The sequence below is a fragment of the Lepisosteus platostomus genome, chromosome 3, assembly GCF_059453375.1.
Source record: "Lepisosteus platostomus isolate fLepPlt1 chromosome 3, fLepPlt1.hap1, whole genome shotgun sequence".
NCBI classification, from domain to species: Eukaryota; Metazoa; Chordata; class Actinopteri; order Semionotiformes; family Lepisosteidae; genus Lepisosteus; species Lepisosteus platostomus.
In genome coordinates this window covers 20251285-20271506 of record NC_142613.1, presented here as the reverse complement: position 1 = coordinate 20271506, position 20222 = coordinate 20251285, and the positions used below count along the sequence as shown (strand labels likewise).

Below are 20222 nucleotides of genomic sequence, written 5' to 3'. Positions count from 1 at the left end.
CCATATTGATATAGCTGCCAAATAGCTTATCAGTTTAAAAAAGCCATCAGTCACGCTGGTGTTTGCTAACCTGCCTCCAAAGCATAGACGATCATTTTCTCATATGATTACCAAAGATCTGTCATGATATAATATCAGGATGTGAATTTTCACATAATCTGTCCACTTTTCAAGGTATTCTGTTCACCTAACCTGCGTATTCTTTGCGTCATGCACTTCCTGTGTCCATAGTTTTATATTTCCTACCCATTTATTGAAATTATTCCCCATGTACTTTTTGTAAGTAACTAGAACCAGTGCAAGTCACAAATAGAAAGTGTTTTAGCTATATAGTTCTGAACTTAAAAAGTGAAAGCAAAAGTTAATATTCTGTATTCATACACTATACACTGGTGCATGAAAGGGATTGTAATCTTCCCTCTAGTTTAGTCCACGTTATGGTCTTTGCTTATATTCATTAATAATAAAATAGCCTGAAAGTTATTCTCTTACCCATGTTAGGTTTGATCACAGTAACACAAACAAAATAAAAATATTGATCAGAGAATTCAAGTGAAAACTTTAAGAATACTTCTATTAGCCAAAAGATGGCAATAAAAGAGGGATCAAAATTGATTCTTCAACTATTTTATGTCGGCACATTATCACAATTCTAAAACAGTTACATAATTGCACTTTCTAATCATTTAAATAAGATTAAGGAAGTCATCCAAAAAGAGGTAAATTTGGCATCATCATAAATATGTTTTTTAATTTCCTGTAAACTGGTACACAGTGGATGGAAAGTTAGTACTTCATTCCTGAAGTTCAAAGGACTTAAGTAGACAGTCTCTTGATCTTAAAGTATGGCTAAAACTATGATCAGTTCAAATCTTGATTTAAACACCAGACTACATATATTGATGTGCTGGAAACATATGTTTATAATTAAAAAGATAGAGATGAGAGTTTCAAAGTAGGGGGTTTTGAAAATTTGACAAGTGTGATGCATGGTTGTTTGGCAGCAAATGAAGAGTTTTAAAATTTTTGATGAGTACAAATGCAAATCAATCTGTCTTTCACTGTGGACTCTGCTGGAAAGTCTAAAGCATCTTAAAAACAAAGAAGAGGTAAGTCCTAGCTCTGTCTTTTCATTTTAAATTATGTGAGCACAAAATCTCAATACTTTGGCTAGGAACTTTGCCATTTTTATAATTCAACAAAGTGTCATTTGTCAAATTATTTTCCAAATGAAGTAGTGGTTTAAGGACTAATTTATCTCATATTCTGCTTTGCTGTGCAAATTTCTGCTATATTGTGGTAAATAATGTATGTGATAAAAAATTGCATTTGGACTTATTTACATTTAGATTTAACATAACTATTATAATGATAAATTTCCAAAAATGAAAATATGTATCATAGAAATCAATTGTTTTCCTGCTTAATCTGAGTTGAAAGTGTTGAAAACGTGTTTTGACTCACTAAAAGCCATCATTGATGTGGGGTTTTGGTTGTGGAGTTTTATTAGATAATGTCATTGTTACAGTGAAAAAATGTATTCTGACTGAACTCCAACAACTTTAAATGAACCTCTTAAACTTCAAAGGCCATATGCAATACAGCAGATCTACAGAATATACAGTTTGTAGAATTATTCCCCCCCGTTTTTAATCATGCTGAAAGGATTTCAAGTAGGTAAGCTGCAAAGGAACTGGTAAAGGTTTATTCCAAGCTTTTGTTTTCCATGTGGAATAATCCTTTACCTGTTCCTATGCTGAAAGGATTCCATGTCTTAATAAAAGTGAGGAAATTCACTTTGGGAACATTACTAAGTGGAATGGTCGCATCTCCCTATGTTAACATTGTAATGTACTGAAAGCCAATTAACTTACTGTCGACCTACTGAGAATCGAGGCACTGAAACCCAAACATAGCCAACAAATTTATGTTGATTGAATAAGAGGATTGTCAGATTTGGATTAATTTAGCATTTCATCTCTTATGGCTATAGTCATGAGGCACTTATAGGTTTTGTGTCACAAAAACACCCATGGGGGAATGGTGGGAATTTTCTCAATCATCAATCACTGGAGGTGGAGCTAATGTGGTCAGCATCAAAGTCTGGCCAGCCTATTACCCCCACAAGGATTAACCCCCAGTACTCATTTGGAAAGCAGGCTGAGTGGACCTGAGAGCCATCTGGAAGGAATTAGAATAAGCTACATCACTTGCCCCCTACCTGGGATTGAACCCAGAACCTTTCGGTGAGGAGCTAGACACCCTTGCCATCTGAGCTACTACGGCTCCTCATAAGGTACCTATACAAATGTAGAATCATGACTGCATCACTGGGCTTCACAAGTGCTGTTTCTACTGTATGTAATTAAAAATGACAGGCCCTTTGAATATTGTCAGTGTGGTGGTTTTGGTTCATTCCTAGTTCCCCATCTCATTTCTGCTGTTGGACATACAACACAAAAACAAGAGAAATTATGATGGGCAAAGCCTCTACAGCAAGCCACTCTTTATCCCATATAATGCTAATCTTAAATCTGGCATCAAGCTACCTAAGTGGTTCAATGTAGAAACTGGCTAGCAGTATTTTACTTAATTGCTGAGGCCCAATTTGTGACACAGTGGCATAACTCTCAAGCATGCAATGCTCAAGCCAGACTACTGAATATGCAAAACATTACATAAATGACTTTCTTGAGCAAGTTATTGATGTGCAACAAATTGTGTAAATACAGACATAATTTTAGTAATATGTATGATCATTCTCTTTTAAAGGCTAGCAAATTAACATTGAATTATGTGCAGATTTGGCATTTAAACTTTGATTCAGGCTTGCAAAATAATGTTGAAAACAATCCTGAAAAATGCCAGATACCCGCCATCAAGGAGATGTCTATATTATTGGATTTGCAAATGGAGTTATAATTGAAAAATGGAAATTCTGAGTTGATTCTGTCTGGCACTAAAACTGCAACATTGGGCAGTTAAATTTTGGAGACATCAAAAACAAATTGGATTTGTAATGGATTGTATATTGAAATGACATAATTGAATCTATTTGCAAACTAAAACGATTTTAGTTGCTTCAACATTGATACACAGAACAACCAGTCAGCTAGGTAGGATATTTACTACTATGATACGTATTTACTACTATTCTTATAACCACCTCAGGTTGGATGACACTCTAAAATATTTTAATGTTTTTTTCTTTCCACAAAGTGTATGCGTATTGTTTCTGGAGGACTTATAAGTTATGAATTCACATTGGTTTAACCATTTTGTAATGCCAGCCTCAAAAAGTTGGGTCATTGAATAACTTTTAATTAATTTCTTGAATTTACACCTTTGACCATCAGATAGCATGACCAAGCTAATGTTTAATAATAGTCACAAATCAGTCGGGTTTGCAAATAATGCCAAATTAGGAGGACTGGTAAACACTGTAGAAGCAGAAATGTTTAGATAAAACACCTGGCAGATGATGCACAAGTGCAGGATTTTGAATGCAGTTTGCAAAAACATAAACTGGAAACGCAAAATGGGACTCACTAAGATAGAAGAGGAAGTTCTAAAAATATTGTTGAGAAAAATATGTTGAGACTTCATTTACATCTTTGTGGGGAAGCAGTGCAATAATGCACTTATAAAAGCTCATTGAGAGTATTGTGCACAATTTTGGTCACTACATATACTGTAGCTGCTCTGGAATCAGACCAGGGACGTGCTACCAGTTACACTGCAGAACAAAGAATATTCTAGGAACCAGAAGGCACAAGTTAAAAGTACATGAAAGTGCATTTAAAATAGACAACAGGGGGCACGTCTTTACCCAAAGGATTGTACGAGCTTGGAAAAAAAAACTACCGAGCCATGTTGTTGAAACTGACATCATAACGTCTTTCAAGAACTGGCTAGATGAAATTCTTGGATTAATTAGCTGCTGACTATCAAATAGGCTAGATGGGCCAAAAGGTCTTTTCTGCTTAGTAATTGTTCTTAGTCTTAGCCCTGTGATGAGAAAATGACACAATAAATACAATATGCAGCTGTGAATTAAAAAAAGTAATTGAACATGTTCCATGTACTGCAGTATTTGCCAAAATAAAATTAATTGTGAGAATTCAATACTAACTTGCAGTATAAATGTGTGCTCTTCATAACAAACCACTGTTGCTTGTTTGGGAGTTAGCTAACATTTGTAGTTCACAGAAAAATCATGTTCATTCTGTAAATTTAGAACAGTGGGTGTTGGTTTTAGTGGTAATGTAAGACTGACCTATGTCCTTGAGTCAGTAAACAGGAGTGAAGGTCTAAATAATCAAGAGCAGTACTAATTGACTTGGATCTAATTACCTTAAATCAGCCATGTCTTAGAATAGAAATCCTTAAACATGACCGAATCATTCTTAGTGAAGTCATTAAGCCAGTCTTCATTGGAATGTGTCATAGGACAAAATAGACCTCAAGGGAAAGAATATGGTAAGACCGTTTAGAGTAAGAGGAGAGAATTGAACCGCAATAGTATTTACCTACTTCAGGTAGACCGAGAGAAACCAGATTCTGTTTAGTTAATCTGAAGACTGGAAGAAAACCCTCTTCCAGTCTTGTTTGTGTAAATTCTGGTTACTGATTTTGTGGATTACACAGGCTAGAGAGTCTGTCCTTCATTTCGAATAGGTACAGTAAATGGGTTCTCATTCAAAGAGCATTTTTTGGAGAGAGAATATGTCCTGGGCAAAATTATTTTGTTTTCGAGTTGTTTTGTGTTTGTATTTTAGTGTGCCTGTAAAAGACTCTGATACTCACAAATTTGTAAATATCTGTATAGTAATAGTGTAAAATGTTGTGTATGTATGTGCATCTTATTATAATATTTGTCTGTATTAATAAACTTGATGTCTAGTCTTGATTTCAAAGCTGTGCCAGAGTACAAATAAATCATGTGCTGTTTTGCTTAGTTTTCTCTGACTTTAGGGGGTAAACCTATCATTAATCTTTATAATTTTGCTTGCATAGCAAGCTGGTGTTAGGACCCAATTTTGATCTATTAACCACTTTTAATTCCCCCCCCCCCATTTAAAAAAATCATAAAAAATCAAGTCCCCTTAATAAACACAAAATACCGTTTTTGTTCTATTCATGAAGGTACTATTGTCATTGGTGCATACTGCTGTTAAACTAACTCATTGAGAAAAATGAGCATGAACCTTTAGAGGGCGTGATAACTCAAGGAATATTTATTCACCATATTTACATACAGAGTCCTGTATGGAACCACTTAGATTCACCGACGTGACTTACTGGATTTCACTTTTTAGTTTTAAATAACAATAAATATAGCTCTTTACAAAGCTATGTTTTTGTTCAAGCTTTTGAAAATAGTTACTTTCCCATTAAAAACAAAAAGAAATCTTCCTGCTGTATACATAAATTAAAAATAAAGTTCAAGTCCTGCCTTCTCAAAGCTTAAATTCTTGAAATCTTGAATTCTATATCTAGCTTGAATTATTCTATTAGAATCATTTCATTGAAATAACAAACCTGGAGGCCCATTTACAACGAATGGCATTGACTGGAGCAGTCCAAGTGAAGTACGCTGCTCTAGGGTACAATGGAAGCAGTGCACTCAGGATTTCTGCCCATGTGTCTCCTGTAGAGTTCAGACCCCTAGCCATTACTCCACACTGTCACCATGGTTGATAAAGAAGACTATCCAAAACACATTGACAGTGTTGGGTGGTGAATTAAGATGAGCCCCTTGGTCAGGGGATATAAAAGATGGATAAGTCAAAGATTAATGCTAATGTAACAAGTGTTTTATCTCCCTGAATGGATAACCTTGGGCAGCCCGATGGCACAGTGGCTATCATTGCTGCCTTGCAGTGTGGGGATCCTGGTTTCAGTTCCGTGCTGTCAACATGGTCTTCCTGTGTTTGCATCCAGGTGCTCTGTTTTTCTCCCTCAGATCAAAGATGTACTGGCAGGTTAATAGATGTCTGGGAAGATGGTTTCTCATGTGAGTGTGTTTGTGTCCCATCCAAGGTGTACCTGCCTTGCACCAGTTGCTTACAAGCATAGGTTCGACCCGCGTGACCCAGTATTGGATAAGGCAGTTAGGAAATGGATGGATGGAATGAATAACCGTATAACATTGCAGAGTTCTGATTATATTAAAACAGGAGAAAGAATACAGTGACGGTATATAGAGACTGAAGATAAAGATATAAATATTGAGTACAAACTATCCATCTCAGAAATCATGTAAGACTGGATCTTATTACTAATTGGAAGGGAGGTATATGAGGCAAGTCAAGCTGATACCAGATGTGGGGGTATGAAGAAGTAGGTCTCATTCTTTCCTGCAGGGGCACACTGTAATATAGGAATTGTCATGACATTTAAACTGCCAGCATAACTTGGGGGGTCACAGCATTAACACTCCTGTTAATGGAGACAAGAGATCTCAGGTATAGGCTGAAAACATGCGGAAAGTTAGTGACTAACAAACACTCCACAACACTGACACATGCTTTCTTAAGAACAAGAAAAGTTTTATTCCATGCTGAAAAGAGAAGAAGTGAAACACCTGAACACCTGAAGAAGGCTCCACAGCCAAAACTCTTTTCGGCATGGAATAAGCCTCTTCTTGTTACACATGCTGACGCAGCCCCCTGCTTGAACTACCTGATTTCTTATGACCTACTTGAAATTGTTTCTTCAGTGAGCTTTAACTTTATATTATGCTCCCCCTGCTTTTACCTCTGGTACAGCTGTCGCATATGACGTAGTGCATCCCTTGGAGTCCGTGGTTTTGGAGAAAGTCAAATTGGACTGCATAATATAAGCAGGTTGTCGGGTTGTATACGTGGTCTAAAACAGGTAATAGAAGTTCAAATGTCAATTATGACTTGTTAATGATACTTAAGGCAGTGAAACAGAATATACCAGACATTTCCCTAAAACATACCTGAATTTAATCTTACAAATATATTTTCAATAAATTCAGCTTCCAAAATATTCATTTTTTTTGCATCCTGCCGGCGCTAGGACCCAGATCCTCTTTTTTACCACTTATTTTCCCTGGCACAATCTTTACAGCCTTACATTTATATAAAGCCGGGTAACGCAGGCTGAGGAGTCCACTGTTTGAATATGATGACCACAACGTCACTTCATTGGGAGGCAAACACGTGGTGAAGTGAGTCCCTTATATATCAGCGTCCCTCTGTCCTCGCTACATGGTGATGTTATCTGCTGGCAAGCTTACTTTTCTAGGGGGCCGAGAATTTAACAGGATGGATGGAGGAATATAATAACGGTTTGCAGTTGCAGTCGTGGAAAGGAGTAGAGATTTATTCACTATTTGTTCTTATTAATAATTTGCCTTCGGTCAATTTGGATAACCAGCAAAAAAAAAAAAAGTCCGGTAAAAGAGGCAATGCAGGGTCCATGTAAATTTCAAGGGGGGAAATTCAACTGCTAAGCTTGAAAGGCGGACTTGTGCTGTGAGCGGCGGAGACCAGAGCTGGAAAGAACTCCAGAAGCGTTTCTGATGCGGTGGACGTGTGTGCGATCCGCTGGGCTCACGTCGGTTCTGCTAAACAGGGGCTAACTTAGGCTTGGTTTATTTTTTGAAGCGTTTTGATGATTGGGTGGCAAAATTTTGGCTTTTAAGACAATCTTTAAAAATATTTATTTTTTATATATATTTGAGAGCTAGCAGAGTCATCTGTAATCGGAAAACGCACTACATTAGCTTATTCTTATGCTTTTATTGCTAGGTATGTGAATGATAAAATACAACTTAATGTAAGTTCGAATTGAGGGGGAATTTAATCAATGCATGGACTCCCCACATAAACACTACAAAAGTTGAGGTTGATCATATTTTGTTGCAGAATTTTTAAATATTATCTCCAGTACAACATATGCACGCCTCGATCGCCGTTTTAAAGGAAAACGATACTTCATTAAAAAGATGAACTGCTACATTCTGAGTATTTTCTTAACGTTGGATTTAGCCACTTCGGCTCTTAGTTTGTCTACTTGCAGTACTCTCGACATGGATAAATTCATGAAAAAAAGGATTAATGCCATCAAGGGACAGATACTGAGCAAGCTGAAGCTCTCTAGCCCACCTTCACACTTCCCTGAACCTGAAGAAGTTTCCAGGGAAATAATCGCTATATATAATAGCACAAGAGACCTTCTGCAGCAGAAAGCTAACGAGAGGGCTGCGACTTGTGAAAGGGAAAGGAGTGAAGAGGAGTATTATGCGAAAGAAGTTTACAAGATAGACATGCTACCTCTTTACTCTTCTGAAAGTAAGTTGTTCTTCTTCTCTAATACAGCTGTTGCTTCGAATGAGATAGTTTCGTGTAGAACACCTTAACATAATGTCATTGATACATAGCTACTGCATGCTAACTAGTTTAAAATCTGATAGAAATATGCAACTGTCCTTAAAGACGATACATTAAGAAGACATTGTTTCAAATTTTCATTTCCAGAACAAAACACGAAAACATTATGTTCAAGTAAAATGATACTGTATTTTCCCCCCCAAAATGTACCTGTCTTCTTAAGATTTAAATGAAGACCAGCAGCTCGTTAAATCCGAGGAATAAACGACATGCGGCAGGGAAATTAAAATTATTTTACAATTCCTATATTTCGTTTTGTACAGCAATGGACATTACTGAAGGTGCACTTTTAAAATTATTTTTAGGCCAGTCTTGAAATTTTATAGTATATTGAACAATATCGATTTATATAATAAGTCATTTTAGCGCACGGTACTACAGGGAGAATCTGTATTCAGACTACAGATATCAGGATGACTTTGTTACTTTACACTTGTTTCTCATTGCAAATGTTATTTTTAGGGCAACAAGTTGCCACAAGCTTGCGTGCTGTTGTCCGAATGCTTGAAGCAGATGCCAGCGTATAACTTGTTTATTTTTGATGAGTGCGTTTATGTTGGTTAAGTGTATTGTAAAGCCCAACACTACACGAATTGCTTTGCGAATGGATTGCTGTCTTTGATGAGCACATTTCTTTACAGCTTGAGGCAAAACAAGAATACTCATATTCCTAAAATGACCAGATTCTATTCGCAGCTGTTTTCTTTGCTTGATTTAATATTACTTTCTACCTTAGAATGTATGTAAAAAACCTCTAAATGTTAATCTATCATATATAAAGTAAATTTCAGAAAAACGTTTTGTACCATTTTGTAGGAAATGGGTTTTACACAGGCAGTCCACTAGATGGAGTAAATCTAAATACTATTTTTAACAAGCGGACTTTTTCTTTAGTGTGGCAACTCATGCTGTTTGGCATTAGGAAATGAAAGAGATACGCAATGACAATTTTAATATCCGGATGCAGAAGTCAACTTGGAGAACCTTCGTTTCACATCAGCACAGCAAAGGAAAAAAAAATAAAAAAAGAACAAAGCGAAATGAAAACCTTAATATTTGTAGAGTTTCCAGTCATTTTTTTAAATTAAAATACTATACTTTAAAAGTAGGGTATAACATAAACAACTTTTGACCTGCAAAGACTAAGGAGATAAACGTCTTATTGAGTCCAAAAGAGATTTGAAATAATAAGCTAAAATTGTTTTTGTCTATCCATTCATCGGGTTTTTTTTCACTATGAGAGTTATAAAGATTTTTACATTATTTTTTTAGCTTTCTTTTTTTTCAAATTAAGCATACGCAACTGCGTAAAAATAAATAAGAAGTTATTTTATATACCCCAAGGTCTATTTTTTATTAAATATTATCCTTGGCTGAGCCTAGTGTATAAATACCGATAATATGAGTAGAACTGGCTGCATGCCAAACTCAGTCAGGAAGGCATTTATGGGGTATAAATAATACTATGTCAACATGAACAGAAAGAACCAGATTATTTTTAAATACATTATTATTATTAATCTTGACTTCTTTGCCACTACTGCTGGTAAAGCTCACAGCAGAATGTTTTTTTTTTAAATCTACCTCAAATATAATCACATACAAACGTGTATATTAGCACAATTATATTTTATAAATAATAAACAGTCTGAATACAATGTAGTTTCAAAATGGGAATGTTTGGCAGGTACCAGAACTGTACATTTGAGGGTGTCGACAGTACTTGGTAGGGCGCCAAGAAGTCCAAACATGCCCACCCTGAGGTATAACATCACTGGAACTAATACTAAAAAATGTATGCAAGAAGGAGCCCTGGCAAGAGAGAGCATAGCATTAATATGTGATCCGTGTGGCAAATTCCCATAAAAAAAAACAACTGCACCACAGTAAAGTCAAGTGGGATCCTTCATCTTCAAAAACAAATCTAATAAAAACAAAATGAACCCACACTCGGAAAGAAACTAAAGCAAAGCTTGCAAACATATCTGGCAATGGGCATTGCATTCAAAGGATCTAAACTGCTGCATTCACAATTCATACTGTACCTGTAAAAATGTATATGTTTGTTACAATGCAAGATAGCATGAAAAATGTTATTCAAAGTCAATATTTCAAATTGTGTGTTTCATGTAGGTTATGCTACAATACAGCAAACAAAAATGTTATTCTTCAATCATATTTTATTAGATTTATGAGTACTGTATTACTGGAGTCCTAGGAATCCTACATAATATTTATTTCCTCTGAAGTATCAGATCGGAACGGAAGCCTTTTTTTACAACCCGTTGAGTAGCAGTTATGCTTAATTAAATGTTCTGTTTTCATCAGCCTAAAATGGTATGGACAGTTTGACAGGGAGAATCACATTCAATTGTGCCATTCTATAGCATTGCGGTTAGTGTATTGTGTATTCTGTTCACTAGGATTGGCAGTGGTCTGGATTTGTGGGTTCTGGAGGGGGTTCGGTTCCTTCTCTGGTTCTGGAGCTGCTGTACTGTGGTTCAGCACCTCACCTCTCCAGCTCTGTGCAGAATACAACTCTGTTGTTATTAACTACTCCAAGATGATTATGTGCTTACGGGTAAAATTAAAAGAACTTTAGAAAGAGATTTAAGGTTTTAAGGTTAAATCATCCTATTTACAAAAAAAGATCATAATGAACTATTCAGACAAAATAAAAAATCTAAGGTATCGAAGTGAAGCATTCTCATATTACAATTATGGGTAACAATCAAATATTAAACGAAGAAGGAAAATAAAGTGGGTAGACGAATGCGGACAGAAAAAATAAACAGATTTCCACTTCAGATTAGTATGAAATTATTTATTCCTTACTCAGGCATAGTTTATGGCTCATAAGGGTGAATTGTTCAGCTCTTGTGCAGCCTAATCTTGTTCCCAGATCTTTGACTAGATCCCTTGCTTTGGAGTACAGTCTTTCACTTTCAAGTGCTTTTGCTGCCAAACAGAAGAATCTAAAACTGTTAGTTAGGCAATTAATCTCTTAGTGTTTTCCAATAAAAGCCTAAAGGCTTCCGCTTTGTTGCATACAGCTTTAAGTCATTGTGAAAATCAAAAATCAGATCTTTGCATGTCATCATCCTAAGGACTGCTGTCAGAGAGCTCATAGATACTTAGAGATGTGTGTTTGTCTGCTCTCTTGGATGCAAGGCGATCATTTTTATCCATTGCATATTGACTGGACAGGCCTTTCATCTCAGCTTCTTTTTGATCCTTGATGACAAAATAGCTTTTAAACTGTGGATCGAGAAAGTTGATACATGGCGATCAAGGTTAATGCTAATCTGTCATGTTCATTGCATTGGATTTAGTTTTTAAGCTTTCTAATTTCTGTGAAATCCAACCTCTGCAGGGAGAAGGAGAGATGTGGTTGGAGTTTTTTGCTTCAGTGGGTTTTAGTGAACCCTGGAATGTGTTGACCATCTTGCCTACTTCTTTTAGTGGCATCTTTTCTTCAGCAGTAATGTCTAGTGCTGGTTTCTTCCATTTAACAGATTCAACCTTTAATACTATGTGCTTGTCAGACCACTTTCTCAAGCACTGGCAAGCTTGAGTTCCAACTTTTCTCACAGTGTTTTTCTGTGGCTCATGTTTAGTTTCTGTCAGCTGCGCTTATGCTAGCATAAGCATGCCAGGCTCTTGGTGGCTTCATAAAGAAGGTAACAATAGATCAACATCTTTCAATCATCAAAGACTTTCTTTTACTGGAGTGTGCATTTTTGTCATAGGAAAAATAATTTGCTGTAGGCAGAGGTGTAAACTGTGCCAGACGAGTGCTCTGTTTCAACTTCAAGAGACTAGGCACGTACAGCACTGGCTTCACTGCCAGTAACAGCACACACCAGTTGCTTTAAGTTAAAGGAGTCGAGCACATTTTGCACAAAGAGGCAATGTTCTTCTGCTTATGAGTATGCAACTCATCAGCAGGAGTGCAGCCAATAGATTTTACATAATTCCACTTTTGGTCAATCAAATAGCATGTCATTGCAAGAAGCCACTTCTGATTTTTTGTGCAGATCCACAGATCAAATTTAATAGCTGCGTGTGAAGCAGATTGTACTTCATGATTTGAGCTGCTCAAAAAGACTGAGCATGGGTTGTGTTGGTATCCTGGACCCAGCAGGATCAGGATCTTTGTGAAAAGATGTAAAACTAAAATTACATTGTTATTTAAAAACATTTTTCATAAGCAATAAATGAAGGTTATTTATTCAAGGCACTTTATAAGGAAATACATAAAACTACAAATGAGTAAGTACTGTAAATCAAAAACATATGAATTTGTAAAATGTCCTTCTTTGTTTTGATAAACTATTTTTTTCCAGTTACCTTTACATTCGTAGTTTTTCATTCTATGTCTTTAAAAACTTAAAATTTGTTTGGACACTTTTGTAGTCTATACAACCCATTCATATTAAAGATACTGTGGAAATGGAATAAAGTAACATAGTTGTAAATTGACTAAAAAAAACATTATAATTATAGTGAGCTCTTGACATCTGAAAATGTAATATTATTAGCCATTGCGTCTGGCTGACAGGTTATTGGATAAATGAAGAGCAGACCAGATTGAAACTGTAAACCACAACTTCTGAATTAAGTACATCACAGACTGGGATCGTGACAACGCTCTCTAGGTGAGAGAGCCTCTCTGTGCCCCCTGTCCCAAGTAACCACTACTCAGCATCTGCATCTCAATGTGGTCCTGTTTTTATATTGCAATGAACGCTCCTGGTTTCTGTGTTGGCTGTGTGGGGAAAGACAGGCTGGAGACGACTTTGCCAGGGAGCCTGTAGTTTTATTGTCCATTTACTAACTGTGGAGAGTGTTATTCACAGAGGCAGAGAGTGAAAGAGGGATTTGTTATTCATTTTAACTGATTATTAGAAGTTTGTGATTACTGTTGTTTCTTTTATTTGTTCGGTGTTATTTAAATTAATTTATAGACCATACATTAGTGCTTTAATTATCATAGAAATGAGGGTTAATGGTATCTTTTAACATTCCATATTATATACTGCGGTACATTATGTGACAGTTTAGGTGTGGACTTTGTTACATGCACATTTGGCTATTCGAGATAGTTGTCTGCAATGAGCCCTCGCAGATGTGGAGACCCTACTGTATTTCTTTCTAACTAGGCTCTATTGTTCCTGCAGGCACTCTAATCTCAGAATTCATTAGGCATGATTCATGTGAAATAAAGTCAGGAAACATAGAAATCTGGTGGCTCGGAAAATAAGGAAGCCTAAATGCTGTATAACAGCATTTATTTCACCAGACTAGGCACGTGTTCTAGACAGAATAATGTATATGTTTTAAAGTAATCAAAAATGCAATTTATGGTAACATTTTCTGAATAAATGTGATTCTACATAACAAAATGTATGGAGATCAAGAACAATCCATTCCAGTATGGCTTTGACAACATCTTATTTTACCATTGACAGTCCTGAACTCGCTGAATGTATATCAGAACGGCTGAGGTTTGTATACAGCTGAAGATTTTTTTTTTCCTCTAACCTGAAGTATATATTTTCAAAATGTTGTCTTCCCCAGCTCCTTTACCGATTAGAAGACTTCTCACTCAGATCCTCAGAATATAGGTGCTGGTGCTGTTGTTAAGCTGACTGAGCGCATGTGGGGGAAGAAACTGAGGCAGTTCCACTTAAGAACTGGAAACAGTCTTTCTTAAGTAAACAAAAATCAAAGTGCTTTATTGCCATTACCAATGAATTACATTGTTGCCAAAGCAATAGCAATTATCAAAACATTTATAAACCTTTAAAACAGTAAAATATTATAACTTGTGAGGCTCACTCTCTGTTTCTCCTGTTACTCAGGCTGTGATAGGAGATACTGTGTACTGTACTGTTGAGTTTTTTTAATTCCCCCAGCAGGACCAATAGATGGTGTAATTCTGGGATTCTAATTCTAATCCGGGGGTATTTTGTACGTGCTGTAGGCGAAAAGTGCATCTCAGGAAGTTGTGAGAAACGAACCCGCACCCACCCGACCCAATCTAAAATCTTTAGGTAAAAAAAAAGCTGACCCGCACATCACTAGTGTCTAGGCCACTGCCATCATGCAAGCTAAATTTACATGCTGCCCCACATGAATGAAATCATTACAAGGTGGGAGGTGATAGATCACTAAAGTCAGTGAGAGAGCGATCTCCAAGAATGCAAAGACAAGACATGATAATGTGGAAGTTTATTCTTGATTTTTCTATTTTTCATCAATAGTAAGCCCTGAGGGGTGAAGGAATGCTTCTAGTTATCGTGGTGTGGATTTGCCTTGGGGAGCCATAGAAAACACCATAATGACCATGGAGTGGTCCCTTCAAGTCACCAATGAAATGACACATAGACTTGTTTGATTGTGCATACTTAATTCTGTATTTGCAAGGATGTGGGAAGTGCACACAGTGTTTGTCTGTATATAAGGATGTATTTGTTGTACAGTTAGAAAGTGTGTGTTTAGCAGAATAGGGTCAAATAGACCTGTAGCCATTAGAGTTAAAAGCTGTTGGTAGCCATAAGAATTGTTGCATATGAGAGACTATTCATGAAACGAACAGTTCTTTCCGGACCCTATGTGGACGACACAATCCGGGCTTGAGTGAGAAACACAGGGGAAAAGAGGCATGCAGGAATCGGGAATGAATACGGGGGGACGTGTTCAAAGTGCGCAGGTGTCCAGGGAGGTGAGTCTGGGGCAAACAATCCAGAGGTAATCCAAACGGAGAATCCAAAAATGGGCGAAGTCCAAAGCCAGGCGGTCCATCCGAGAATAGACAGGTTAAAAACAGGAACCGGGTCGGAACGGGAACAGGAACAGAAACTTAAAAACATAACGGAGCCAAGCAATTACAGGTCCCGGGCTCACACGATATGGGAATCAATGCAGAGCCCCGAACTGAGTGGGTGTCTGGGTTTTAAGGGGGGTGGGAAGGAGGCTGGAACAAGGGGCAGGTGCACAAAATTAGGTCCGAAGTGCAAGAGCCGGAGCGCCCTTAAGGAGGAGGGACTACAATCGTGACAATTCATCCCAACTACCATATTTGACTGATAGTAGCTAATTGATCTGAGGATCAGATCCAACCGTTTAGTACAAGGAACTGTGTACACCTGGCAAAAAAGGTATTCAAGGATGTGTTATTGTTATACATAGAGTAGCATTGAATAAAATTGTACAGGAACTTCAGTGCAGGAGCTGAAGGAAAAATCATCAATCTTAAACATTTAAATTGATGATAATTTGATGTTTGTTACAGTCCTTGTCTAACAAGTGGAAAGCCTGCATTAGATTGTCATTTGTGAAAGTTATTCTTTTATTTCTTTAGCACAAATACCAGCAGGAAGTCAAATACAACCTAGCCAACAGATTTTGTAAAAGTATTCAGGTTACTTTATCCAGGTTACTAACAACAAAGTCCCATAAAATGATAATAGGTGACTTACCAGACAAATAGAGATGAAGCCAAATCCTGTCTTTATACAGTAAATTAAGGTTATGTGTGAGAGACAAAGTCTCTGAGTATTTATCAGTACATTACATAGATGGCAGTATTTGATTCATCAGAGTCTCCTTATATGAAAAAATTGTAAACTGAATGAACATTGAATATATTGTGTCCTGGTAAACACTACACATTTAGATGGTGGTGAATGAACCAATTTACTGTATGCATTTATAGTCATGAAGCAAATTATTGAATACCTACACCTACTCAGTTTAGTTTCTGGACTCACAAACTGCTCTTTTCATTTTACAAACGATGGAAGCTTTCAGATATGCATAACATACAATAAAGTGAAACATAAGGTTTTTTTATGCCTCTGATTTTGTCCAGGAAAATATAAAAAATGTGAGTAACTATTTGTTAATTTAACTATGCTGCATGCAAGTGTGTTGAACACTGTGATACTGGCATTACCATGCATTCTTTAAAAGTATGATTTTTCAGAACACTACATGACTTTTATTAGTTTTATTTTCTTTAATTCATTTGGATTCTATACAAAATCATTCATTCCTTGGTGGCCAAAAATGCTACTTGACCTGGCTTCTGGTTCGTTCTTGACAAATAATTCATGTTTATATATTAAATATATATTATCTCCAGTATATATCTATATAAAAGTATAATATACTGTGCAGTATATGCATATGAGATATCCATATAAAATATTATAAAATAAATATTTTCCAAAGTCTGCAGATGTTTCTTTTATCTTCCCATAGTTACCTCCAAAGAGTGTATAAAAATTAGTACAAGAAAACTAAACCTGTGTTTTGTGTCACTGTAGCGTAATTACACTAAACAGTAATTTTAAGTTAATTTTATTTTCACACACATAACAATTATGTTAAGATTGGTGTTGTCTGTGTAATGAAAGTGTTCTTTCAGGACCCTATGCAGATGACATGATCTGGGGTAGAGTGAGGAAAACAAAGGAGCATGCGGGAGTCGGGAATGAAAACAGGGGGCGTGTCCATGGTGTGCTGGTGTTCGGGGGAGGTGTGGCCAAGGCGAACAATCCAGAAATATGTCCAAGGGAAATCCAAGAGAAGGCAAAAATCCCCAAAATATTCAGAAGAAGAAGAAATTTAAATAAACTTTGTTGTAATTTTGAACTGTTGTTCAAGGTTTATCAGTATAAATATTTATCAGTCAAGCAGTACTGGGCTGATGAACTACAGGGCTAGTTTTTCTAATGCCAAGGCTAAATCGCATTGGAAACGAGTGTCTAAACAAACAAATCAGCCTTTTTCTATGAGCAAGTCTTTCCCAAACTTTATGTATACATATCAATTTTTCAGTGCCCAGAAATAGCAATGTATTTAGATCATGGTGAGAACTTAGTGGTTTGTGTCAAGTAATAAATTAGATATTGATGCAAAAGACAAATATTTGACGTCCAATCAACCCAGATTACTTATCAACAGATTATTCTCACTGGCACCGATTACTGGGCTATGGGGTGTAAAATGGATATTAATTTACTTTAAGCATCTGTGTTTTAGCAGCAGTTTATACTTCTATGTTTTAATGTAAACTGCCAAAATTACTTGGAATTATTTAATTCCAAATGATAAATCATTAAATGAATATGGAAGTGGATCAAACCTTTTTCTGAATTTCTTTTCATGGATCATTATGAGTGGTGGCATGGTGGTGCAGAGGTTAGGATTGTGGTCTCATACTGCTGGACCCTGGGTTCAATTCCTGTGCTGTTTCTCCTTGTGTTCATATGGGTTTCTTCTCTCTGGTTTCTCTCCACAGTCCAAAAACATACTGCTAGGTTAATTTGCTTGTTGGACAACTGGTCCTGGTGTGTGTGTGTACTGTGATACCTACTAGTATGATTTTGGAGGCAGCAGTGCTAACCACTGTGCCACCATACCACGCACTGGATGGATCATTATGAGTATTCTTCAACAATAAAGTATCTAGCATACTGAACTTAGACATAGACCAATTATATATTGAGCAATTCAGCTGTTAATGTAATATGTAATAGAAATGTAATATCAAAGCAAGGAACCCTACCCTTTACCACTTTTCTACGAAAACGTCCCTCATCAATATACAGTACATACAACATACAATATACATTCAAATTACATGTGTTTTTTATAGATTTTTATTTTTCAAAATTTGATAGACTTTTTTCAAAGTTCATGTCACCATTAAAACAGGGAATAAGCAAGACTCACATGTATCTTACAGGTCACACATACTGTACAGCTGTCACATACCAGACTGGATATCTTATCGGTCAGTTTTGACCAAAAACATCACACCAGTGACGAAAACATCTTTGTTCCATGTAATGCGGAAAATATTACAAGGGGAAACTTTCTCTAAAAACTAGACTTACAAGCACAGTAAATGCTTTCTTGTGTAGGCAGTGTGAATAATAATAATGCTTCAGCATTCAAATTGTTACATCAAAGCTCCAAATATTACTTTCAGCTGTTTAATTCCAAAAGTTGCTGTTTACAAATGTATAGTTGAGAACCTCTTGTTGCTTGCAAACTGAGTTATAAAAAGATTAATAGTAAAGCAATGGTACAAAAGAGATTCAGCACAGTAAAGTAACACTTTATTGGTAGCTGAAACAATAGATAACACATGTATTTCACACACAGCTTTTTATTCATAAAAAGGACCAATGCGAAGCAAAACAGACATATGATAGAAAAAATATAACCATTCAGTTTAAAAATAATACCTAGGTTTTTTTTCTGTCAATATTTCAGCAGCAAAAGATTAACAAGAAGATATACAATATCTCAAAAATATACAAAGAGACACAATTAGGTTACAAAAGAAGCAGGGAATGGCAGATGTTCTCTATGAGTCTGCACAAATGTTCATTTAGTAGTAAAAACATGCTACAGTACATGTTAAGAGACAGTCACCGTCAGCTCTAAGAATGTTCAGCATAATCAAGGATGATGTTTACATTTTCTAGAGGAAATTAAAGACAAACATGTTCAGGGCTAGATGATTTTTATCCATATGTTTTATCCATATTTTATCTACTTATTAGGATGATTCAGTTAACACTCAAAATATGAGTTATGTCTACTAATTTCAAAATTGCAGGTAATTTCATTCTTATAAAAGGGAAAATAAGCCTGGCAATTAATCAGCATTATCTTAAAGATCTGAATATTGAAAGGGTAGTAAAGAAGAAATGTATGAGAAAGGCCAAATAATAAATAAAAAAGAAAACAAAATGATGGGAAAGCTAAAATTATAGCACATTATAGTAGTACATTAGTTAGAACCAGATTTTAATATTATGTTCTGTTTTGTTCTACCACCTGAAAAACTGTACAAATGTGAAAAAGTACAAATTAGGTATTGGCAAATACTCCAGAGCAAATATGAGCACAAAAGACTAATTCCTAGTCTGAAGGGAATGTTATACAAAGACAAATTAAGGTAATTTAATCTTTTTAGCTTTCAACAGGCCTGATCTTCTTAGGAACAAAGACAGTTATGTGGGGACTTGTTTCGGGTATTCAGAAATCTGAATGGTTGTGACTTAGGCACATCAAGGGCCTTTTTCAAGATTAATAATACAAGGACCCGAGAGCAAAATGGAGTTTAGGAACACTCAGGACAGAAAACAGAGACAGAGGACCAACTTCCTACAGTAGATACATGGTTCAACCTGAATCTATGGAATGGCATTAAGAAATGACCGGATGTATTTCTTGGGTCTCTACTGGCAACTTAACAAGTATGGGATGAGTGGCATCCTCTCAATCCTTATGCTCCCAGAAGAGTAAACCCCTTAACAGTTTAAAACCGCAATTACAAATGGTTGAAAACTTATTTATAGTATAAGTACGTGAGAGATTCTTTCAGTGGCTGCCCCTTGAAATGTATATACAGTGCCTTGCGAAAGTATTCGGCCCCCTTGAACTTTTCAACCTTTTGCCACATTTCAGGCTTCAAACATAAAGATATAAATTTTTTATTTTATGTGAAGAATCACCAACGAGTGGGACACAATTGTGAAGTGGAACGAAATCTATTGGATTTTTGAAACTTTTTTAACTAATAAAAAAATGAAAAGTGGGGCGTGCAAAATTATTCGGCCCCCTTGCGTTAATACTTTGTAGAGCCACCTTTTGCTGCGATTACAGCTGCAAGTCGCTTGGGGTATGTCTCTATCAGTTTTGCACATCGAGAGACTGAAATTCTTGCCCATTCTTCCTTGCAAAACAGCTCGAGCTCAGTGAGGTTGGATGGAG

The 20222-nt window shown here is 36.3% G+C and overlaps 1 protein-coding gene across 1 annotated transcript in view; it reads left to right on the top strand.

Moving 5' to 3' along the window:
- The first annotated feature begins 7125 nt into the window (after nt 1–7125).
- Nucleotides 7126–20222, top strand: part of tgfb2 (transforming growth factor, beta 2) — a 57407-nt gene continuing 44310 nt past the window's right edge. The window contains exon 1 of the mRNA XM_088624866.1: nt 7126–8324. Within this exon, the coding sequence (XP_088480992.1) occupies nt 7979–8324 (346 nt within the window). The 5' untranslated portion in view covers nt 7126–7978. The remainder of the gene's footprint in view (nt 8325–20222) is intronic.